General features: G+C 47.6%; 1 protein-coding gene across 1 annotated transcript in view; it reads left to right on the forward strand.

Moving 5' to 3' along the window:
- The first annotated feature begins 1,659 nt into the window (after window positions 1-1,659).
- Window positions 1,660-25,822, forward strand: part of LOC123078877 (uncharacterized) — a 63,679-nt gene continuing 39,516 nt past the window's right edge. Inside the window, exons 1-2 of the mRNA XM_044501523.1 lie at window positions 1,660-1,833; window positions 2,871-2,906. Coding sequence (XP_044357458.1) covers window positions 1,660-1,833; window positions 2,871-2,906 — 210 coding nt within the window. The remainder of the gene's footprint in view (window positions 1,834-2,870; window positions 2,907-25,822) is intronic.

Below are 25,822 nucleotides of genomic sequence, written 5' to 3' on the forward strand. Positions count from 1 at the left end.
AGCTGGCTAGCCATTTTCAGAAAGAAAAAACAAACTGGGATGGTCATGTGCTAAACATATGAAATAAAAGCCTGGCCTAGACGGGCCACGGGTCCTGTCGTGGAATTGTCACGTCAGATGTCCTAGTGAAAGGACTTAATCATGGAGCAATCACAACTAGGAAGCTTGAAGGGGTTAGTTAGGACAAGAGACACGAGGGGTTTATACTAGTTCGTCCCCTTACGATGAAGGTAAGGCCTACCTCTAGTTGGGTTGGTATTGCTTGATGTTTGGATCACCAGGGAGCAAGATACGCTATGCCTGGTTCTCGATGAGTTGTTTCTTGCCCTTAGCCGCCAGCGGGCGCCCCCTTATATACACGGATTGGCGCCCTGCGGCTTACAGAGTCCCGGCCGGCTCATAAACAGTGTCCGGCTCGATGACTAGTTAAATATACCTTACAATACAAGTCATGCCATTATGGCGGTTTACTACAACGGGCCTCAAGTCGCTGGTGGGCTTTAGACCCTTTATTGAACTGCCATCTTCATGCTTGGTCTTGGGCTTCCTTCTGATGATTCTTCTTTGCGTAACCCGGCCCCTCCTGGGCGGCTTACACAAATAGTTATATCCCCAACATTAGGCCCCAGATTGAGTTGAACCGATTCATGTCAATCTTAAAATACCTTAAGAAATAAATCTTCAACCTTCTGCCTGTGCAAAGGTTTTTAACCCGCCATGACGTCATTCCGTGTTAGCCCGTCGTGACGTCATCTTTACTTAAATTCATGTTTTACTCCGCCATATCCTCCAACGGATCTTTGCTTTTACTGACCGTTCCGAAAACCGAGGCATCGGGGCCGCTGGATAATGATGTTTAGTCTCCTCGTTTCTCGCGCTGTCTCAGTCAGTCTTCCCTTATAAATAGGCTCAACCTTGGTCTTTCATTCTCCCCCTTTCGGTCATCCTCTTCCTCTTGCTGTCTCTCTATTACTCGAGCTCTATCGCCGCCGCTGCGAAGCTCCTCGTCTTCACCGCGGCCGCTACATCAACCTGATCCCGACCAGAAAAAACAACAAAGGCGGACCTCCGTAGCCAGTCTGCATCTGTGAGTTCCCCTCTTCCCCTGTTTTTAGATCTGCATTAAGACTTCTTCAAGTTCGTCGGTGTTCGTAATAGCCTGAGTCAAACCCTTGATAGTTTTTACCTCCAATGCCCCCTTTTGATCTTCAGATAATGTAGAACAGTTGCGGTGGTTATTTCGCACCCGTTTCCAACTGCAAATAGATCCCTTTCTGTGTACAGAAGCCTTGTTTAGCACCGATGAACTTATTTGTACTAGTTTTAGGTCTAGAAATTTTTTCTTTCTGTGCACCTGTTTGAACCAAAATAATATCCGCCAACTGCGAAACCTATTTCTGGTAAGCCCATTTAACTTTGGCAGCCCTCATGGTCGGTTTAAAATAGACAACGTTAATTGACAGCCTTGCCAGCTCCTGGCAACTTAAAATGTCTTTTAACTGTTACTGATTCCCATAGCGGCTTAGGCAACCAGATATAGTCAGCCATATGTCATTAGGCCCCTTCTTAAGCCGCCATCTTGATTAAACTTAAAATGTTTTCCTCCGGGTTAAATTTGAACTGGAACCTCTTATTTTGTCATAGGCTTCAATTTACGTAATGGCACCCAAGACTCCTAAAGCTCTCGTGACCTGCAACTGGGTCAAATCCACAGTTACAGAGAGCACCTTGTCTGATTTTGTGAAATCCGGCCATCTGCCCAAGACGAAGGAGGTCATGTCTTATCGTGCTCCTAACCCGTCAGAGGAGAAGCCTCAACCCAAAAAAGGGGAGGTAATCGTGTTTACTAATCACATGAACCGGGGCTTCGCTCCACCCGGTTCAAAATTCTTCAGGGATATTTTGCATTTCTTTGACCTCAGACCTCAAGACATCGGGCCCAATTCCGTGTCAAATATTTGCAACTTCCAAGTCTTCTGTGAGGTGTACCTTGGAGAAGAGCCCAATATACTTTTATTTAGAGAGCTATTCTATTTAAACCGGCAGAATGAACGTGCCAATGGGCCCAGTCTTGAACTTGGTGGCATCTCAATTCAGCGGCGGAGAGATTGGCTCTTTCCTTATGCTGAACTGCCGAGTCACCCAAAAGATTGGAATCAGACGTGGTTCTACTGTCAGGACACTTCTCCGGCTGAGGAAACCCTCTGCCCGGCTTCCACGCCCTGTGCCTTGAGTCCAACCACCCGCTGCCGAATAAACTGACTACTGTTGAACGTCTGCCACTTGCTCCCACCATTAGAAAAATCAAAGCTCTTTTGGGAAATGGCTTAGATGGTATTGACCTGGTTCGAGTCTGGATTACTTGGCGAGTGCTTCCATTAAGCCACCGCCCCGGCTTAATGTGTACTTACTCCGGCGAGAAGGATGATCCACTGTGTCATAGCCCCGATGACTTACCAGAAGATGTGGTGGAGGCCATGATCCAATCGTTGTTGAAAGAAGGCACGGTAATTAGTAATGCCTTTGGCTTACTTCCCTTCTGCAAGAAGAACCCGGCCCCTGCTGTGAGTCACCAACCTCAATGAATACTCTTTACTATATTACATCTTGCTTTTACTCATAACCCCTTATCATTTTTCACAGGCCGATGACAACTTCTGGAAGGTCAAATATGACCATGAGGCGGCCAAACAAGCCAGAGCGGCAAAAAGAGCTGAAAGGAAAGCCGCCAAAACAGGAACTTCAAGGAAGAAGAAACCAAGCGCTTCGGATTTGCTCAAATTGGATGACACTTCTAATGATGAAGAAGAGGTAATCCTTAACTCTCATGACTCTTTTGTCATTATTTTATTGACATTCTATCCTTTCAGGAGGATATGGGGAATAGCCAAGCGATTGATGAAGAGGTAACTATAATCTCCTCCGACTCAGAGCCTTTGCCAAAGCAAAAAATCCGAAGGGTGACCCGAAAAGTAAGATTTTCACATCCTCTAGCTTATCAAGATCCTCAATTTCTTTTGAAGCAACAACAGTTTGAAAGTCGGAGGCAAACCCAGAACAGCAAGGATATAGAACTCTCCTCCGGCTTACCTGACGTAACCAGGAAGCGTCGGGCTGAGGTTATCTCCGATTTACGTTCTGTTTTACCTTTGGTGGGTTTATTTCGCCAACCTCTCAATTCATCTGACTCCAATTGTCAGGATACCTCTCCTTCCTCCGGCGAGTCTATGCAATCTAACATGCCGGCTTTCAAAACTGCCCCCGGGTAACTTATTTTTGTTTACCTTATGCTTTACCTTACCCATGCCTTTATACTTATCCTTCTGCCTTTGTCCACAGCGTGCAAGTGAAGCCTAGTAAGAGGGCAAAAAAAAGTAAGCCGTCCCGAGACCCGGTCGTGACTGAACCGGAGCTTGCCAGGACTGCTCCTAATAGCTCTACCCCTCAGCCGCCGCCTGAACCAGTCGATGACATTCCAGCACCAACCTCTGATCCACCCGCCGAAGATACTCTCAACAGCTTTGATAACCCGGAAGCTCCTAGCCTGGCCAAGACAATTGATCCGGATGTTGAGATTATGAAAACTCACTTTGTTAAGCCAGGGCAACCCACTGTCCTTGCCAAGTGTTCTGCTAAGGAGGAACTTTTGGAACGCCGAAAGGCCAAGCTAGACATTACTAACTATACTCATTTAAGTATTGGAGATATAGTATCTAGCTATCTCAGTCAAGTTCATAGCAGCCGTGACCTGGAAATTGACATGGTGAAGCAAATACAACAAAAATCTGAGGTATGACTGATGCTACTTTTCCGAATCATACTTACTGTATCAGCCCCCAAGTCTATTGCTTATGAATAAATATGCTGTAGACTTAGAAAATGGCTTAACACTGATTTATCCAGTTTTTGAAAGAAGATATTTAACCCGGTTGTGACATGATACTTTAAACTTGCAATACACATTAGCCCCCAAGTGTCAAGCATCTTTGCTTGCAAAGTGCTTGAGACTTAATTTCCATGAGCCGGCATTGTAAGTTAAAAATTCTTCAGCACACATTAGCCCCCAAGTGTCAAGTATCTTTGCTTGCAAAGTGCTTGGGACTTAATGTTGTCTTACCATGATTCTGATTATAACCCGGCATTAATACAGGCCACCATAAATCAATTTGAGTCAGAGATGGCTGACCTGAAGAGCCGCCTGGCCGCTCAAGAACTTGAAATTCAAAAGGCCAACTCCAAATTTGAATTCAACGTCTCTGAACAAGAGAAGCTGAAGAAGAATTTTGAGGCAGAGAAGAAAATCTGGGCTGATGAAAAGGCTTCTCTGGTGATCCGGGCTGAGACGACAGAGGCATTACTTGCAGAAGCAACAACGGTGATGTCTGGCTTAAAACGCCAGATATCTCAAATGGTCTCAGCAATCTTTGGTAAGTTACCCATATAGACTTTAAACCTTGCAAACCTCCTTTCAATGATTACTTCAATTGTCAGCTCCGGCTCACCTTGTGTTTAATAATGAAGGCCCTAGGAGCACAAACCTCAAACAGAACATGTTGATCAAGCTGAAGGCAGTTTATACTCTTGTGGAGCAGCTCTACACCGGGTCACAACATGCTCTGCCCGTTGTAGCTTTATCAGATGATGTTCCACACCTCCTGCAAGATGTGCTGAAACGGCTTGCTTCACTACCTCAACGGATCCAAGATCTAAGGCGGGCGTCCGCTAGAGCTGGGGCCGTAGCTTCGTTGAGCCGAGGGGAAAGCATGGATTCCGGAACTAGACCCGGCTGACCTTGCTCTTGGATACCCCAGTCTTAAGGAAGATGGGACCGTATTTGATGGACATGACTTCACCGCCTGTGTCAAAGATATACGCCCCGTGACCACTCTTATTAGGAACAATACTGATCTTACCAAGTATCAGTCGGGCTATGATAGCGAGAACCGGAGAATCCCAACACCTCCCTATGATGAAGTCAGCCTGATCCCTCCAAATCGTAAGCATACCTTTGCCCTTGAAGTGGACCCAGCCGGTTTAATAGATGATGAAGCCGAGTTTGAAGCCTTGAGCGGCATTGACTGGGCCTCGTCAACTTTCCAGGACAAAGCAGCCGACGGAGAAGCGGAGAAGGATAACCCGGAGCATTCAAGCCCACCAAAGGAGTGAACTGCCATGCATTTATTACTTTGCAAAACAATGCTTCATTATTCAGACTCGGGGAGTCTTGTAATAGGGTAGAAAAAACCTCTTCAATTTTGTCATGCCTTCGCGCATGTTTATGGCGCTTACTTCTTTCGTAAGCTGCCATCACTATATACTTCCAGCTTATATTGATCTTTTATCTCCTTAATGTCAAATTTGCTTGCCTTATCCTGCCTATAAAACAAGCAAAAATTCCCTTGGCGGTTTATCGCATCCGGGGTCACATAAGGTATTGATAACCCAGAGTGCGAACCAAAACATCATATAAAGGCCGGGTTAGGATTATATTTGTTAAACATAATCACAATAATATACCTGCGATCCTTTTGATGATCTCGCCTGTTTATATGCCCTACACCATGCTGGTAAATTCAACTCCTGAAGGCTGGAACATATAATGCTCACCTGGCACTTAATAACCTGGGGTGATTAATATTAAGCCGGAATAACAAAAAACCATCTCATAGTGCTTTCAAGAAGATCTCAAGATAGCCAAGTAATTTAAACTTATGAAGTATAATGGATAATAACAACATTCAAAGGCTTCTGATTCGAATACGATCAGTAAACCATTCCAAAGGGGTTAAGCTAAGATTCGAATACGATCATATAGCCCCTAGTGGCTTTGGCGATGCCAATCAAGTGGGTATCGACAACTATGTTCTCTTTGGTTCGAATATGACCTATGTTTGAACAAGAAGCCCCCAAGTGACCATAAAAGTTGTTTAATGACGCTGATTCGAATACGATCCACGTCAGACCCAAAGGGGTTAAGCTATGATTCAAATATGATCAAGAAGCCCCCAAGTGGGTTTGGCAGTATGCCAATCAAGTGGGTATCGACAGCTATGTTCTCTTTGGTTTGAATACGACCTATGTTTGAACAGGAAGCCCCCAAGTGATCATGGCTAGATTCAGATATGATCATAAGCCAGACCAAAGGGAAAGACGGATTCAGATATGATCCGCTCCCTGTTGGTTGTTTCCACCATCTGATAAAAAGGACATATAGACTTTTGAGGGTAAAAAAGGACAGAGGTCCTGCTTTATTGCTTTATATAATATATACATCGTCAAAATATATACATCTTGAGAGCCGGTGGCTCAAGTATAGTAAGGCCGAAGATGGACTATATTCCACGGCCGGCGGGTCTCCTCCTCCGACTTACGTGAGTCTTTGTGCTCCCGAGTATCGATGAGGTAGTATGACCCGTTGTTTAGATTCTTGCTGACCACAAAGGGTCCTTCCCAAGGAGGGGACAGCTTGTGCATATCAGACTGATCCTGGATGAGCCGGAGCACTAAGTCGCCTTCCTGAAAGGTTCTGCTTCTATCCCGGCGGCTGTGATAGCGACGAAGGTCTTGCTGGTAAATCGCCGAGTGGGATATTGCCAAGTCTCGCTCCTCATCCAACAAGTCAAGTGCATCCTGACGAGCTTTTTCATTATCAGCCTCAACATAAGCCGCCACGCGGGGTGAGTCGTGCCGGATGTCACTTGGCAGGACTGCCTCTTCTCCATAGACCATGAAAAAAGGTGTGTAACCTGTGGATCTATTAGGCGTAGTGTTGATGCTCCACAGTACAGAGGGTAACTCCTCCACCCAACAACCCGGAGTCCGCTGTAAAGGGACCAAGAGCCGTGGTTTGATACCCTTCAGGATCTCCTGATTAGCTCTTTCTGCTTGACCATTAGATTGAGGATGAGCAACAGCCAAAACATCAAGCCGGATATATTCTCATTGACAGAACTCTTCCATGGCACCCTTGGAGAGATTAGTGCCATTATCAGTTATGATGATGTGTGGAAAACCAAAACGAAAGATCACCTTTTTGATGAACTGAACCGCTGTGGCTGCATCACACTTACTGACCGGCTCTGCCTCAACCCACTTTGTAAACTTATGCACTGCCACCAGGAGGTGTGTCTTTTTATCCTTAGACCTCTTGAAAGGTCCAACCATGTCAAGCCCCCAGACTGTGAATGGCCAAGTAATTGGAATCATCCTCAACTCTTCAGCCGGCATATGAGCTCGTCATGAGAATTTTTGACATCCGTCACATTTGCTGACTAGATCCTCTGCATCAGCATGAGCTGTCAGCCAATAGAGACCATGATGGAAAGCCTTGGCCACAAGAGATTTTGAGCCGGCATGATGACCACAATCTCCTTCATGGATCTCACGAAGTATTTCTTGACCCTCCGCAGGTGACACACAACGTTGAAATGCCCCCGTGACACTGAGTTGATGTAACTCGCCATTAACAATCGTCATAGACTTGGATCGCCTGATGATTTGTCTCGCCAAGGTCTCATCCTCAGGCAACTCTCCCCGGGTCATGTAGGCCAAATGTGGCACTATCCAATCTGGGATGACGTGAAGGGCAGCCACCAGCTGTGCCTCCGGGTTTGGCACTGCTAGTTCTTCCTCTGTAGGTACCTTGACAGAAGGATTATGCAAAACATCGAGAAAGGTATTAGGCAGCACCGGCTTACGCTGAGATCCCAACCGGCTTAACGCATCAGCCGCCTCATTCTTCCTTTGATCGATGTGCTCTACTTGATATCCTTTGAAGTGCCCAGCTACAACATCTACTTCACGATGGTAAGCCGCCATAAGGGGATCCTTGGAGTCCCACTTGCCTGACACCTGTTGAGCCACAAGATCTGAATTGCCCAAGCACCTAACCCGGCTCAAATTCATCTCTTTGTCCATCCGGAGACCATGGAGCAAGGCCTCGTACTCAGCTGCATTGTTAGTACATGGAAACATAAGCTGGAGCACATAACAAAATTTGTCACCTCGAGGGGAAGTTAAAACAACTGCAGCCCCTGAGCCTTGTAACTACCTGGACCCATCAAAGTGAATAGTCCAATATGTGTTATCTAGCTTCTCCTCAGGTGCCTGCAACTCTGTCCAATCATTGATAAAGTCCACCAAGGCTTGAGATTTAATAGCAGTACGTGGCATATACTTCAAACCATAGGGCTCGAGCTCAATAGCCCACTTGGCGATTCTTCCTGTGGCCTCCCTATTCTGAATGATGTCTCCCAAAGGGGCGGAACTTACCACCGTTATAGGGTGACCTTGGAAATACTGCTTCAGCTTCCGGTTTGCCATGAACACTCCGTAAACAAGTTTCTGCCAATGTGGATATCTCTGTTTAGACTCAATGAGCACCTCACTGATGTAGTAAACCGGCCGTTGAACCGGATGCTCCTTGCCTACCTCCTTACGCTCCACCACGATGGCGACACTGACGGCTTGTGAATTAGCAGCCACATATAACAACAACGGTTCTTTATCAATGGGAGCCGCAAGGACCGGTGGCTCAGACAACTGCCTCTTTAAATCTTCAAAGGCAGTATTAGTAGCATCACTCCAGACAAAGGTGTCTATTTTCTTCATCATCTGATACAGCGGTAGGGCCTTCTCACCTAACCGGCTTAAAGCAGCAACACGACCCGCCAGTCGCTGAACATCATTGATGCACGCCGGTTTAGCCAGAGAGGTAATTGCCTTGATCTTCTCCGGATTAGCTTCAATGCCTCTGTTTGAAACCAAGAAACCCAAGAGCTTGCCGGCAGGTACACCAAATACACACTTTTCCGGGTTAAGCATCATTTTATAAAGCCGAAGATTATCACAGGTCTCCTTTAGGTCAGTCATCAAGGTTTCCTTCTCTCTGGACTTCACCACGATATCATCCACATAAGCATGAACATTGCGCCCAATTTGATCGTGGAGACAGTTCTGTACACATCGCTGATAAGTCGCCTGAGCACTCTTGAGCCCAAATGGCATAGATACATAACAGAAGGCTCCAAACGGAGTGATGAAAGCCGTCTTCTCCTGATCCTTAACTACCATCTTGATCTGATGATAACCAGAGTAACCATCCAAAAAGTTCAAACGCTCACAACCCGCCGTAGCATCAATGATTTGATCAATACGGGGGAGGGCGAAGGGATCAGCCAACAAGCCTTATTTAAGTCCGTGTAATCCACACACATCTGCCAGGTGTCGTTCTTCTTAAGTACGATCACCGGGTTAGCCAACCACTCCGGGTGAAGAACTTCAACAATAAATCCAGCTGCTAAGAGCCGGGCGACTTCCTCTCTAATAGCTTTCTACCTCTCTTCGTTGAACCGTCAAAGAAAATGCCTGACCGGCTTATACTTTGGATCAATATTGAGAGTGTGCTCAGCCGAGTTCTCTCGGTACACCTGGCATGTCAGAAGGTTTCCATGCAAAGATGTCCCGGTTCTCACGGATGAACTCGATGAGCGCGCTTTCCTATTTAGGATCCAAATTGGCACTGATGTTGAACTGCTTAGATGAATCACCCGGATTGAAATCCACAAGCTTGGTTTCAGCAGCCGACTTAAACTTCATCGCCGGGTCATGCTTAGTGGTTGGCTTCTTTAGAGAGGTCATATTTGTCGGGTCAACGTTGTTTTGATAAAACTTCAATTCCTCCGCTGCACAAACAGACTCAACATAAGCCGCGTCGCCCTCCTCACATTCCAGGGCTACCTTCCGACTTCCATGCACGGTGATGGTACCTTTGTGACCCGGCATCTTAAGCCACAGGTAAACATAGCACGGCCGTGCCATGAACTTGGCATAAGCCGGCCGTCCAAACAGAGCATGATATGGACTCCTGATTTTGACCACCTCAAAGGTTAGTTTTTCAGCTCTGGAGTCATACTCATCTCCAAAGGCCACTTCCAGCTCAATCTTGCCAACTGGGTAAGGTGACTTACCAGGGACCACTCCATGAAAAACAGTGTTGGACGTCTTCAAATTCTTATCAGTTAACCCCATGCGTGGAAAGGTCTCATAGTAGAGGATGTTGATGCTGCTACCCCCGTCCATGAGTACCTTAGTGAATTTATATCCTCCAACCTGAGGTGCTACCACCAAGGCTAACTGACCCGGATTATCAACCCGGATGGGGTGATCTTCCCTGCTCCACACAATGGGCTGTTCTGACCACCTCAAATAACGGGGAATCACCAGCTCAACCGAATTTACGGCCCTCTTATGAACCTTCTGGTCATGTTTGCACAAGCTAGTGGTAAACACGTGATACTGCCCACTATTCAACTGCTTCGGATGGCTTTGATAACCCGACTGCTGCTGCTGTTGTTCCCCTTGACCAGATTGCTGCTGATTATAACCGCCCTGATGTCCCTGAAAGCCAGAACTTGAACCGCCTCCCGGGCCATGAAAACCGCCAGCTCCTGAACCGCCGCCCGGCTCATGATTGCCATCAAACGTGTTGGAGTTCTTAAAAGCCTTCATGATCGCACAATCTTTCCATAAGTGGGTGGCGGGTCATTCCCGGGTGTCGTGTTTCGGGCACGGCTCATTGAGTAGCTACTCAAGAGATGGGCCTGACCCGCCATATCAAGGCGGTTTGCCCTTACGTCTCTTATTGTTATCCTGTGCATTGGCGTTGGCTACAAACTCCGGGTTACCCTTGGCCTTATGCTTGTTGCCCCCTTGATTCATCGGGTTATGCTGATGTCCCTTTCCTTTGCCGTTCTTCTTTCCCTCCCCTGTATTTTCCTCATCAGACGCGGGGTCCTTGGTACTATCAGAGTCGACGTATTTGACTAAAGCGGCCATCAACATACCCATATCGTTGCAATCACGCTTAAGGCGCCCCAGCTTCTGTCTTAGCGGCTCAAAGTGGCAGTTCTTTTCCAACATAAGGACTGCAGAGCCAGCATCCATCTTGTCAGACGAATGTATTATCTCCTTAACCCGACGTACCTAGTGAGTCATGGATTCATCCTCCTCCTGCTCACAATTTGTCAAATCCACAATCGACATAGATTGCTTGCAAGTGTCCTTGAAGTTCTGGATGAAATGGGCCTTTAGCTCTGCCCACGAATTAATGGAATTGGGTGGCAAGCCCTTTAACCAGGACCGGGTCGTTCCATCCAACATCATGGCGAAGTATTTAGCCATTGCTGCGTCGCTGATCTCCAACAGCTGCATGGCCATCTCATAACTTTCGATCCACGCTCTGGGCTATAAATCGGCCGTGTAATTCGGCACCTTTCGAGGTCCCTTGAAGTCCTTGGGTAGGCGTACATTACGCAGAGCCGGCACCAAACAAGGAACACCGCCGGTTCTAGTAGCCACTCCCGTCTCAATGGAAGTCATCGGGTAATCTGGGAAGTCTTGATGAGCCGTCTGTTGAGCCGCTGGCTGAGCCGCCTGCTCGTTCTCCTGACATACCTGATCTTGCCCCTGGTTATAGCCACCAGGCTGGTTCCGGCGCTGGGCGTTGCTTGATAAAGCTTCTGACTCCATGTGCCTGCTGTAACTCGGACTCTGGTTTTGGCGAGGCGGTGCTAACCAAGGCGGAGGAGTCCAATGAATCATGTCCCGGCTATAATAATAAGTCTCTTACTGAGCCAGGGCCGTCTGGACAAGTTCTCTGATCCTCTGGGTCTCCACCGCTATCGGATCATCACCGTCCACGGGGAGAGCCGCCAGACGCGCTGACGCTGCGATTAAGTTCTCCATGAGGTTGGAAAAGTGACCCGGCGGTATCGGTATGTAACGAGGCGGCGCCATGTTCCCATGAGGAGGTACCATTTCCCGAGGCTGAGCCGGTCCTCCTGTTCCGGCTGTCATAAACTGATTTGCATCTGGCGGGTTACTTGGGCCGGCTCCGGGTGTAGCAAAAAGAACCCGAGGGTCGTAAGTCGGAGGCAAACGGGATTGAGTTTTCTGGTGCCTCCTTCTCATCACATCATTAGATGCGTTCAGGCTCATTGTAAGCTGGAAAGCCTCTGACTGAAGCTGTTGCGCCCGTGCATCCAAAGCCGCCCGTTCCGTGGCTAACCTGGTATCCTCAGCTGCTAAGGCCTCCTTGGCCCGAGCTATTTCCTCGCGCACCCGCGCCACCTCCGCGTCATGCTCATCTTTATTTGCGGGAATAACCGTGGCGGTTAACAGGGCCGTAAGCTTATCCATGAGATCTATCAGCACTTGAGCCGGCGTGCACACATGGCCTCCTGCCCCGACCGCTCCTATTCCGGACGTTATTGCAGCAGCGGCTGTAGAATTTTGGCCGGGTTGAGTCCCAGCCATGAAAACTCCTGCCCAGTTTGGCGACTCATAGGGGTCCGGAATACTAGAGCCATCGGAGCAGCCCCCGAGCACGCCATCCTGCACTTGATATAGCGAATCTGTTGAACCGGCGGACGAATCACCGTCGGAGAGGACGACCGTCTCACCACCATCTTCAGATCCTTCAGAACATTCTTCTCCATGGATGCAGCCCACAAAGACACGCTTCATGCCGAGTTGGATTCGGGTGGGTCTTGCACGCTGAGCCGTCTCGACGAGGTCGGTGCAGTTGTCCGGCTCAGGGCCCGGTTCACCAATCTGGCCGATGAAGACGTGGATTCCGCCGAAGGGGACCCGGTACCCGTACTCAATTGAGCCGGCGTCGGGGCCCCAGCCTTCGTCGTCGATGTAGATCTTGCCACGATGACTCTTGGTCATCCGGCCCACTACGTATCCTTGGAGCCCTTCGAAGTTGCCCTTAAAAAACTCAAATCCACCATGCACTGGCCCCATGGTGGGCGCCAACTGTCGTGGAATTATCACGTCAGATGTCCTAGTGAAAGGACTTAATCGTGGAGCCATCGCAACTAGGAAGCTTGAAGGGGTTAGTTAGGACAAGAGACACGAGGGGTTTATACTAGTTCGGCCCCTTACGATGAAGGTAAGGCCTACCTCTAGTTGGGTTGGTATTGCTTGATGTTTCGATGACCAAGGAGCGAGATACGCTATGCCTGGTTCTCGATGAGTTGTTTCTTGCCCTTAGCCGCCAGTGGGTCGCCCCCTTATATACACGGGTTGGCGCCCTGCGGCTTACAGAGTCCCGGCCGGCTCATAAACAGTGTCCGGCTCGGTGACTAGTTAAATCTACCTTACAATACAAGTCATGCCATTATGGCAGTTTACTACAACGGGCCTCAAGTCAATGGTGGGCTTTAGACCCTTTATTGAACCGCCATCTTCATGCTTGGTCTTGGGCTTCCTTCTGATGATTCTTCTTTGCATAACCCGGCCCCTCCTGGGCAGCTTACACAAATAGTTATATCCCCAACATTAGGCCCCAGATTGAGTTGAACCGGTTCATGTCAATCTTAAAATACCTTAAGAAATAAACCTTCAACCTTCTGCCTGTGCAAAGGTTTTTAACCCGCCATGACGTCATCTTCTGGATCCGTGTTAGCCCGTCGTGACATCATCTTTACTTAAATTCATGTTTTACTCCGCCATATCCTCCAATGGATCTTTGCTTTTACTGACCGTTCCAAAAACCGAGGCGTCAGGGCCGCTGGATAATGATGTTTAGTCTCCTCGTTTCTCGCGCCGTCTCAGCCGGTCTTCCCTTATAAATAGGCTCAACCTTGGTCTTTCATTCTCCCCCTTTCGGTCATCCTCTTCCTCTTGCTATCTCTCTGTTACTCGAGCTCTGTCGCCGCCGCTGCGAAGCTCCTTGTCTTCACCGCGACCGCTACATTAACCTGATCCCGACCAGAAAAAACAACAAAGGCGGACCTCCGCAGCAAGTCTGCATCTGTGAGTTCCCCTCTTCCCCTGTTTTTAGATTTGCATTAAGGCTTCTTCAAGTTCGTCGGCGTTTGTAATAACCTGAGTCAAACCCTTGATAGTTTTTACCTCCAATGCCCCCTTTTGATCTTCAGATAATGTAGAACAGTTGCGGTGGTTATTTCGCACCCGTTTCCAATTGCAAATAGATCCCTTTCTGTGTACAGAAGCCTTGTTTAGCACTGATGAACTTATCTGTACTAGTTTTAGGTCTAATTTTTTTTTGTTTTTGTGCACCTGTTTGATCCAAAATAATATCCGCCAAGTGCGAAACCTGTTTCTGGTAAGCCCATTTAACTCTAGCAGCGCTCATTGCCGGTTTAAAATAGACAAGGTTAATTGACAGCCTTGCCAGCTCCTGGCAACTTAAAATGTCTTTTAACTGTTACTGATTCCCATAGCGGCTTAGGCAACCAGATATAGTCAGCCATATGTCATTAGGCCCCTTCTTAAGCCGCCATCTTGATTAAACTTAAAATGTTTTCCTCCGGGTCAAATTTGAACCGGAACCTCTTATTTTGTCATAGGCTTCAATTTACGTAATGGCACCCAAGACTCCTAAAGCTCCCGTGACCTGCAACTGGGTCAATCCACAGTTACAGAGAGCACCTTGTCTGATTTTGTGAAATCCGGCCATCTGCCCAAGATGAAGGAGGTCATGTCTTATCATGCTCCTAACCTGTCAGAGGAGAAGCCTCAACCCAAAAAAGGGGAGGTAATCGTGTTTACTAATCACATGAACCGGGGCTTCGCTCCACCCGGTTCAAAATTCTTCAGGGATGTTTTGCATTTCTTTGACCTCAGACCTCAAGACATCGGGCCCAATTCCGTGTCAAATATTTGCAACTTCCAAGTCTTCTGCAAGGTGTACCTTGGAGAAGAGCCCAATATACTTTTATTCAGAGAGCTCTTCTATTTAAACCGGCAGAATGAACGTGCCAATGGGCCCAGTCTTGAACTCGGTGGCATCTCGATTCAGCAGCGGAGAGATTGTCTCTTTCCTTATGCTTAACTGCCGAGTCACCCAAAGGATTGGAATCAGACGTGGTTCTACTGTCAGGACACTTCTCCGGCTGAGGAAAACCCTCTGCCCGGCTTCCGCGCCCTGTGCCTTGAGTCCAACCACCCACTGCCGGATAAACTGACTACTATTGAACGTCTGCCACTTCTGCAAATCATGCAGAGTTATCCGTCGCGTCACAACCACAATCCTCAACCCTGGCCGAGTCTTCTACAAATGCCCGAATCATGGGGTAATAATATGTTTAAGTGTTGTTCTGCTGCTTTCAGTTGCTGATTTTTTTAATAGTTTGGTTAATGATCTTCCAATTTGATTCGTGCAGAAAAGGGAAGATTCGTATGATTTGTATTTCTGGGAAGTTGCTGACGTGGGGGATTGCAACTACACTGATTATTTGGTTAGCTGAGGAATCCCAATACCAGCAGGTTGGGGTGTTGGAAAAGTAACCGAAGGAACGATAGAAGAGGAAGATGCAGAGCAGAAGGTTAAAGATGCAGTTCCTCTGATCATGGCCAAGAAACAGCTGCTGAACGGCCTTGACAGCAATGAGGAGATGAAAGAGCTTGTGAAGATAATGGGCAAAATCGATGTGCTCTATAGGATGATTGTCTCTTTATTTGCAGTATATGTAGCACTCGTGATGTATTCAGTGGCTATGACATGAGCAGTTTGCTAAAACTAGTAATGAATGAAACCTGTGTAGCAGGCTGGGCGTAGTGTTGTGAACATCTAATGATTTCTATTAATGGAAATCAGGGGGTATCCCCTTTTGCTCATAAATAAATAAATAGCAGAGGCCCTGTCGGGTCAGCTTTGTTCTCATTCAAAGACGTCGAGCAAATTGCAGTCCAACAACAAACTATGTCATCAAATTCAAGTTTCACAGCCAAATATGAGTACAACTAAACAACAATGTCATCATGTTTAGTTGTCATACAATCACCAAACACAAATCAGCATACATAATAAGTGATGTTCTCACAGCAAAATACTAAACAACATGTTCATCAGGTTTCGGTTGTCCTAGCAAACACAATTTCACATAGTAGATAAAAAAACGTCTTCTGACAGGCAAATACAACAAAAGCAATGTAATCATCATCCGCAGTAGCAGCGTCAACATCTTCGCCATGCGTATCAGTCTGAATCGTAATTCCCCACGGTGTCATCATCTTCTTTGTCCTCAACGTCCTCGAACGTTGGCTTCTTCTTGATCAACTCTTGTATGTCCACAGCACGACATGCAATCTTTTCGCCGGCGTCATTGACGTGATGCTTCTCAAAGATATTAGGAACATTTGTGTTATCTTGTACATCAGGAGCAGTGTAAGCATCATCTTGTTGTGCAAATTCATTAAACGAATTCCTCTGCTCAAACCTTTACAATACTCTCCAATCATTGCTACGTGCAAATGTGTCTTCCAAGAAAAATATATGTGTTGCTTGATTTGCCAAAATAAAAGGCTCGTTGGTCTGGTACGCCGCCTTGACATTGATGGATTTGAAATAATCATCACCTCTTGGTTTTGCGATCCTGGAAAACTGGTTATACCAACAACAGCACAATAGAACCACACACCGATGATCCTCGGAACTGGAGATATACTGCAACTAAACAATGTCTGTTATGTTAGCATACATTTCAGTTGTCTCTTTGTCATATGTATCCGTGCTCATGATGGCACTGTTTTGTGTCTTCCTGCCTTCGTCTCGTGCAAGGGTGTTGTAGCGCACATCTCCAACAATGCAAGATTCATAATGTCATACCCGAGTATCAGGACCCATTGCTAGTGAGTAAAGGGCATCATCAACTGCCTGCCCATCCTCCCGCATCTTCTTAACCTATGGTTAGAAAATAGACAAGCTGATCATCTTATGTACTCAATATATTAAAAAAACTGACAGTGCAATTCAAAAGCTTACATGGCTCTTGAACCATTTCACAAATCCTGCCATAACCAGTTTGTCAATGTTTCTTGGATTTTGCGGCAGTAACTCCTTTTTGTAGATGCTGCACAACATAGTGATCGCGTCAAACATCTAAATATATAAGAATGTGCTGCAAGTTTAGTAGATTACGATGTATAAGATGCAGTACTGCACTTACTTGATATAAGGTAGTATCTCAGGATAGTTATTCAACACATACCAAACCCTTTTGTCCAAACCTCTTGTCGACTCTTCCCTGTAACTCGAACATAATAATCGAAAACATTGAGCCCGGGATTGTCTTCACCCACCTCTTTGCTAAGCTGATCAGCTGTTTCAATGTATTTTGAGCAGAATGTCAATGCTTCTGTAGCAATGTAGGCCTCTGCAATGGAACCCTCGGGTCTAGCTCTGTTCCTAACACAACCCTTGAAAGTTCCTAGCCGCCTTTCAATAGGGTACATCCAGCCATACTGTACTAGACCTCTAAGTAGTGCCTCATCAGGTAGATGAATAGCCAAATGCACCATCACATCAAAGAAGGCTGGAGGATATATCTTCTCAAGGTCGCATAGGATAGTTGGTATCTTGTCTCTAAGACGCTCCAAAGCATCTATCCTGATATTTCTACTGCAGAGTTCCCTAAAGAATTGTCCCAACTCTGCAACTGCTCTGTATAAGCTAGGGCGGCCCAATCCTCTAAGGATAACAGGTAAAACCCTTTGAAGTAGGACGTGGCAGTCATGAGTTTTCAACCCTTGTACCTTGTTTCCATCTGCACTGACTCTCCTTTCAGGGTGGGAAGCAAATCCATGTTGGAATCTCACACGTGACAGGACCTCGCAGAATTCTTTTCTTTTTACCTTGTCCAAGACATACACAGCTGGTGCCATATCCCGTGGTTTACCTTCATCTTGCACCTGCAAATCCTGTCTGATACCCAGGTGTGTCAAATCAATCCTAGATTTTAAGGTACCTTTCGTCTTGCCTTCAATATTAAGAAGTGTGCTGATAATGCTGTCACATATATTTTTCTCGATGTGCATCACATCTAGATTATGCCGCAGATCCAAATCTTTCCAACACTCCAAGTCCCACAAAGTGGACCTGCGGGTAAACAATAATCTCTCTTCTGCCCTGCCACGCTTCCTTTTCCTGCTACCATTACCAGGATGGTTTCCAGGTGTAATATGCCTGACCTTCTCTAATTCCACTTGCAACTCATCGGCGGTGAGCCTCTTTGGCGCATCACGGTTTTCATGCTTTTGCATTGAACACATTTCTTTGGTATTTTCTTGGATGCGGCTTGTCCTTGGCAAGGAAACGACGGAGTCCAATGTAACAGATCTTGCTAAGTATTGCGTATGACAGCGGATTCCTGTCACAGCGAACACATGCATTGTAATCATGTGTCGTTCGCCCTGACATAGTACCCAAAGTCGGATAATCATAGATGCACCAGATTATAACAGCACGCAGAAAGAAATCAGCTGGTGGGCTGCTATATAGGTCTCGAGTGAGAACACCCCTCCATAGCTGTTGAAGTTCCTCCACAAGAGGCTCCATGAACAAATCAAAATCATTTCCAGGACTTTTTGGACCTGGGATGAGCAAGGCCATCATGTAGTTTGATTCTTTGGTGCAGACATTTGGAGGCATGTTGTAAGGGATAACAAGCACTGGCCACATGCTATATGTGGCGCTCTGGTGGCCAAATGGGTTAAATCCATCTGAAGCTAAGCCAAGTCTAATGTTTCTCGGGTCAGGAACAAACTTTTTGTGTTTATGATTGAAGCTTTTCCACTCACTACCATGAGATGGATGGCTCATTACATTCTGATCTCTATACTCCTGGTTCCTAGAATGCCACAATACATCCTCTGTTGTTTCAACATCATGAAACAACCTCTGCAATCTTGGTATAATTGGAAAATGTCTCAGAACATTATGAGGAATCCTCTTCACAGCATCGCCATCTTTCCATCTTGATGGTTTGCATTTTGGGCATTCACTTAAGTTGGCATACTCCTTCCGGAATAGAACACAATTATTCTTACAAACATGGATCATATCATATCCAATTCCAACTGCACAAAGGAAATTCTTCATTTTATTGTTGGTGTGTGGCAGCTCAGACGCATCTAGGAAAGATTTGCGGAAAGCAGCCAACATCATGTCGAATGATTTGTTGGTCATCCACTCAGATGTCTTCACCTGAAGAAAGGTGACCATAGCTGAGAATACTGACAGCTTATTTCCTGGGGTGACAGCCACGTTGCATTGTTCCAACATGCGTGCCCACCTTTTTTCTTCTGCAGGTGAAAAGTTCACGGAATGCATGAGCATTTCATAGCATTGTTTCAATGTTGGTCAAACTCACTGGCTCCGCCACCACCACCTCCTCCTCCTCTTCCACCTGAGCATCAGGCAGATCAAGATGGTGATCTGCTGCTTCCACGTAGTCAATAACATTGACGTTCACAGTTTCACCATGATGAACACACCTAGCATATGTGACCGACATCCCATACAAGTGTAGATGATTTTGCACAGTTGACTGGGGTCTTGTATCTGAATTCATACAACTGCTACACGGGCAGAGCACATCTGATTTCGGACCACCGTACTCAGCTCTGATAAAGTTCATGAAGTTTTCAACCCTCTCGACATATGCAGTGGAGAATCTTCGAGCAGAAGTTATCCAAGTCCTGCCCATCTGTTAGACATACAAATTAGTTCTTCTACTAGATATTACAGGAAAAACATATATGCTTTTTTATGAAGTCAAAAAAATACCTAGGTCGATGTCTAAAGCTATGGCAAGATATTTGGACGAGCAGATCTAAGTAATGAAATATATGTAAAGCTAATTCAGCAAACATATTTGAGTGCTAAATTATGGCAGGCTGTTTCAGCAGTCAATGAGGCCGAGCACACAACCATCAAACTATCGAAGTCCATCGCAGCAACAAAGATCGAGTATAAAACGGTGTAGAGCTATTTCACCTAACAGATTGGCTACTAGACCATGGCAATCTATGTCACAATAAATATATGGAAGGATATTTTAGCAACTAATCAGCCTTGGCATGCCATCTCAGCTAAACAGATTGAGTGCAGAACAGGGCAAGGAAGCTTCTTAAGCATAGCATATTGACTATAAACTACTTCGGCAAACAGTGAGATTAACAGCGTCTATCAGCTAACATTCAGCGCTACACCGACATGAATAGGGCCTCAGTCTAGAATGCGCGTACCATGGGAGAAGCTGACCACCGTGCGTCTCCACACGAACGTTGCTAGCGGTGGCGGCGCTAACCGCCGTGCGCCTCCACAAGAACATAGCCAGCGGTGGCGGCGCGGCTAGAGGATGGCAGTCTACGAGAGCGTACTGTGGGAGCGAGAGGATCGCCGTGCGTCCCCTCGATGAACCGTGGCGCCGACGTATCGGCACGGCGGGGACGGCAGCTTTGGCGAAGCGAATGGAGTGGAGGGGGATGGGGGGGGGGTTTGGGGAATATTATTGGCTAGTTGGCCGAAGGGTGGTTGAATCGGATTTTGGGGGAATTTTTGGGTGGGGGGGGGGGAGGATTTTCGCGTGATGGGCGGGGGGAGTTTGGCGCATGGTTGGTTTCTCCAACTGCAGTCCCACGTGCCAGTGAAGAGGCAAGCTTAAGCGCGTTCCGTTTGCGTGAGCCGTGTGCAGGACCGAACGTGTGTGGGGTGCAATGCGACCGCGACTGGAGTGCTACGAGTGTACCGTCTTTTTTCCTTTTAAACTAGGTGCTTCGCCCCCTCAAAAAAAAATTCTTGCTTCACGCGATCCATCGATACTACTACTAGTAATCCGGTAATCCCGACTAAAATAGCGTGGCCGGGTCTTTTCCCGCGCGATATGCTGGGAGGTTGGCTTAGTTGGTTTTTTTAGGACGAGTAATGCTACACCTGCGTAATCCCAGTTACGTAATTAACGTAATGTGAAACGTGTGAGTTGTTGATTGTAGATTGGCGGGAGGGAGGGGCCCACCACCATGAAAATCAGGGGAGGAGAGAGAGAGAGGCAATTTTCGTTAACCCTTTTGTAGGTTCCCGTAGATGTAGAAAGATGTGAAATGCGTGAATGTGTAGTGGACGTACTATTGGAGTGCCTAAGATAAATTGTGTATGTATAGACCCTATGTGTTTATTTTACTTCGCATGTTAGATTTGTCTCAGTCCAATAAAAAGCAGAATTGGTGATGATGGTGTGCCTGTCATCCTGCAATATAGGCCGTCCAATCTATATCTAACGGATAGGAAGGAAACTATGACAATTTACCCGCACTTCTCTCCACATTTGCAGATAAGGCTTTCCCTCGTTCATCCTTTTCTCCCACAAGATCTTGATCTTCCATGCAACGCACGGGCATCTTGCTAGTACTCCTACAATATACTATATTATTGTGAAAGTTCATATACACCGGCCGAGAATAATGCAAACACGACAGATTTTCATTACATTATGAACTTTTATAGGACAGAAAAATAAAAGAAACCCGACCCTAAACATATTCTACGGCGGCGACCGATGTCCTCCATCTGCGATCTCTATGTACGGGGCGGGGTTCAAGACCCGTGAAGTGAAGGTGCGGTCTCCGGCGAGGAAGAGTAGAACACGGGATACGGACTGGCCAGTTGGCACACCATGCCCTGCCACCTCCCATGCCCTACTCATCCTCGGAGGAGTCCCCGACCTCGGCGGTGCCGGACGTTGGATGGCGGCAAGTAGGACGCGTGGCTGACGGTGCTCCTGTCGTCGGCCGCCAGCATGGACACCGCTTGTGCGGTCGCGTCCGTGTCCGGCTACGCCGCTATTGCGTCGCGAGAGGCGACTTGAGCAAGGGCGGCAACCTCGAGCTTCATCCCTGAAGACAAGCTCTCCCGCAGAGCGTTCGCACTTGTGGTCATGGCGGATGTGGTGCCAGGTAGGAGGACGATGCGCTATGGTGTGGAGGCTAGCTGGGCGTTGCCGCTTTAAGTAGCGCATTCCGGTGAGGCCAAGCATCCGGGTGCGTCATTAACTCGCCGGAGTTGGTTCCTCGGGCACCGAGCCTCTTAACGACGACATACAAACAGACGGCATGAATGCGGGCAGCTGGCGACGGCTGGGAACGCACCGAGCAACGGCGCGAGGGACGAGGGTTTTGGTGTGCCAGGGTACTCAGCTGCGGTCGTGGCAACGTTGGAGATGCCCTTTGCTCATATGCGATCCCCGCATGTCATTGAAAAAGCAAGATGACTCAGCATGGTCTTAGGTCCTGAGGATGCAGTTGGCCGCGCTACACCACTCCGTGGACGCGTCGCGGCGCCCCGTGCATCCTCGACGAGCCGGGTGTTGGGGTGTGTTTGGATTGTGGCCAAAGTGCACCTTACCAAAATTTTGGTCATGACCCAAAGATTGGTATTTGTTTGGATGGTTGCCATTTTTTTGGCATGCCAATGAAGTCTAGCCAACTCTAGTTCATTTTTCTTGCCAATGTCGGCCAAATCATGGGCAACCAATACCTCAACCAAAATTTTGGCTACCCAATGCTTTGATGGGGCAACCTTGGGCACAAACCAAGCATACTGTTGGTCGTGCCACAACACTAACGCCACCCTCGGCACACTGAAACCGACCGTGTCTAGCGACGATATGAGTTGTCGCTCATCGCAGTCGCTGTGTCCAGAGGCGGTGCTGGAGCTGTGCCACGTTGTTGGCCCCAACGACCCACATGAACGGTTGTCGGTGGCGAGGAGGTCGTGGGCCAGCTCCTCCATTGGACTAGTCTGCGCAACGTCGTCCCGACGGGTGTGCCCCACATGTCGGTTTCCCTGTTTTCCCGACCATATTCGAGCGTCAGTGCTCCGTGTTGCGCATTAGGCCTTTCACTATGTAGGCCAAGCTAGACAACTTATTGTTTATTTGAGCCGTTCAGGTATAATCATGTGGCGTTTGCTTATTTCTCATTCCTCACCAACCCTCTTCTCCATCGATCATGTCGCCCTCCGGTCGAGTCCATCCTCCCGCATGCCTCATTTGAACATTCCGCTGAGTATCATTCGCATGTACCCGCCCTAGTTCTCTTCAATCGATCTCCGGACCCCGAGATGAAATCGAGAGAGAACGAGTGGGGGCACGTGATACCTAAGGTGGATTCAAAATTTTGAAGCGGTGATCATAGCATCCGCAAATCATATATAAAGGGTATTCAATGTTCGTTTCGTTTTTGAACGTACAATATAATCCCTCCTATCCTTTCTAGTTTACATATAAGTTTTATGTGTAGTCAAAGTATCTCTACTTTGATCAAAAAAGTATCAACATTCAACAATGCCCAATCAATATTGTTAGATTCGTACGTACTCCTAGATTTGTACTCGAGATGGTTTCTAATTTGTTTTCAACCACGTGAATGTGCTTGTTCTCGCATGCTCTTCTTACTAGGATTTCACCACGTATAGCCAGTCCAATAGTAACTTTTTTAAGCTCCCTGTCCAATAGTACATGTGGAGTACTGACAACATCTGTACTAGAGTATGCAGTGCTTATAGTAGTACTCCCTCCTTCCATTTATATAGGGCCTATGTGAAGGAGAGAGATGTGAAAAAGTAAGGGGAGTGAGCTCTCATGCAAGAGCATTAGCTATATACGCATTCCTAGTTAAATACAATAAATATGAAGAAAGATATAGAGAGGAGATGGAAAAAAGTACTAATACAATAGCCAACCTTATATTTTTTTGCGGGAAATAGCCAACTTTATAGCCCACACTACCGTATGAGTGCATATAATAGATGATGGCTATAGATGACATGGAAGTCCCTCATAGCCATCGACCGGCTATATTATTACCCATGCTCTAATGCGTTTTTAAAACCACATTTGACTATTGACAAGATTAATAGTACATGAGATGTATAATGTGAAAATTATATCATTGGAAACTCCTTTCACATACGAATTTGACTGTATGCTTTGTGTAAGTTGCATGTCATATATTATTACTCTAACATTTGGTCAAAGTTCGCCTCGAAAAACGCATTAGGCCCTATATAGTAAATGGAAGGAGGGAGTAGTAGTGGAAGTGGATCCTCTGACGTGGGTATCCCTGCCCTGCCCTCCCTTTCGGTCACTTACTAACGAACCCCATGCTTGCTAGGCCCCGCATGTCAGTTACTCAATGGGTTCGGCCACGTCAGGGGATCCTCATCCGTAGTATACTCCCTCTGTTTTTATTTACTCCGCATAAAACGGAGGGAGTGGTAGTATAATAAATGACGCGGGCAGGGGAGGGGGAGGGACGTCGGTTTGCTCTCAGCTGTGGTCCCACAAGCGAGCGAAAACGCAAGACGAAGCGTGTTCCATTCGGTGAGCGACATGGAAGGTCTAGTGTGCCGGGCTGCAACGCGAACGTGACAAGAGCGATGTATAGTCAAAACCGATTGACCGGTCGTCATCGGAACCACTATTCACACCAGAACCTTCACTGCTCAGCCTACGCCAGCCACTGCCCTAAAACCACACCTAATCTCCAGCCCATCCCCCACCTTTCGATGCCCTAGCCTGCATCAAGCGTCCCCTAGTTCGCCGGAAAGCCATGGTGCGCCGCAATATCACTTACTACAAGATGCTAATGTCGGAGCGCCGCGCAGAAATCGCGGCGGCGGTCCGCTCCATAGACCTCCGTTCCCAAGCTCGCTTTGCGGCGGGCCAATCCCCGAGTTCTCTGGTGCCAAGCTATGAGGAGGAGGAAGTCGATCCAATGTTCATGGCGGAGGTCGCGGCGCATAAGGCCCCCGATGGGTATGAGACGATGGACGTCGACTTCGTGCCGGCGTCCGAGTCCCCCATGGTGCAGGCGGACCAGCGGTTCAACATGGCGATACTAAAGGAGGACCGGGAGGCAGAATCTCAACTCGACGCGGAGCGCGCGCATGCTGCTGCCATCGAGCTCTCCTGCAGGTGGAACCGGATGTCGAGGATGTGAACCGAGTAGCGGAGGCTCAACTTGAGGCGGAGCGCGCGGATGCCGCTGCCATCGAGGCCCTCCTGCAGGCGGAACCGGACGTCCTGGACTTGAACCGGGCGGCAGAGACTCAACTCGACGCAGAGCGCGCGGATGCCGCTCTCATCAACGCCCTCCTGCAGGTGGAACCGGACATCCTGTACTTGAACCGGGCGGCGGAGGCTCGACTCAACACGGAGCGCGTGGATGCCGCTGCCATCGAGGCCCTCCTGCAGGCGGAACCAGACGTCCTTGACTTGAACCGGGTTGTGCTTTCGTCCGTGCAGAGCGCCCGCACGCTCCGCGTGAATGAGTAGCTGGAGGCCGAGGACAACCAAGGTGCAGAGACACACATCGGCAGCTACGGCTGGTACACGCCGGCAACCAAAGACGACGAGGCTGTCTCGTTCCACGAGTAGTGATAGTTTTTCTTTATGTTGTTGTTTTTATGGATCTTTTGCTATGTAAAAACATATATTTGTTATGCAAGTCGCCTGACTTGGGTCAGTCTACCATTTCAGGTGGTTGGATGAATATCCTACGTCTCCTAACCCTTCTTTCCTTCTTCCTCACCTCTTCTTCTTCCCCAACAGACCACCGCACAGGCCGTACGGATACTCCCCAACATGCGGTTGGATAAACATACTCTATGAACGAAAATTATGTGTCAGCGGTAGGATGGCTGAGTTTGGTTTGTTCACATGCGACAGCACATGTCAGTGAGGGTGCGTTCCCTTGGTTGGGTTTGCAGCGTGTAGGAGCGACTGTGTGAGGGTGCGGTGCGAGCGCGGCGTGTAGGTGCGACCGTGTGAGGGTGCGGTGCGACCGCGACAGCCGTGCGTAAGTGTACCTCCTTCTCATTTTGAAAACTTTAGGCAAGCTTGGCAAAAATGTGTGGCGAAGTTTGGAAATGCAAGGCCTAGACCCAAACAGGATAAGTACGTACGTACTAGTGTTAAAAAAGAAAGGCGGGGTTTACCTTCGCGGGATTTAA

Source organism: Triticum aestivum, chromosome 1B, assembly GCF_018294505.1.
Source record: "Triticum aestivum cultivar Chinese Spring chromosome 1B, IWGSC CS RefSeq v2.1, whole genome shotgun sequence".
NCBI lineage: Eukaryota > Viridiplantae > Streptophyta > Magnoliopsida > Poales > Poaceae > Triticum > Triticum aestivum.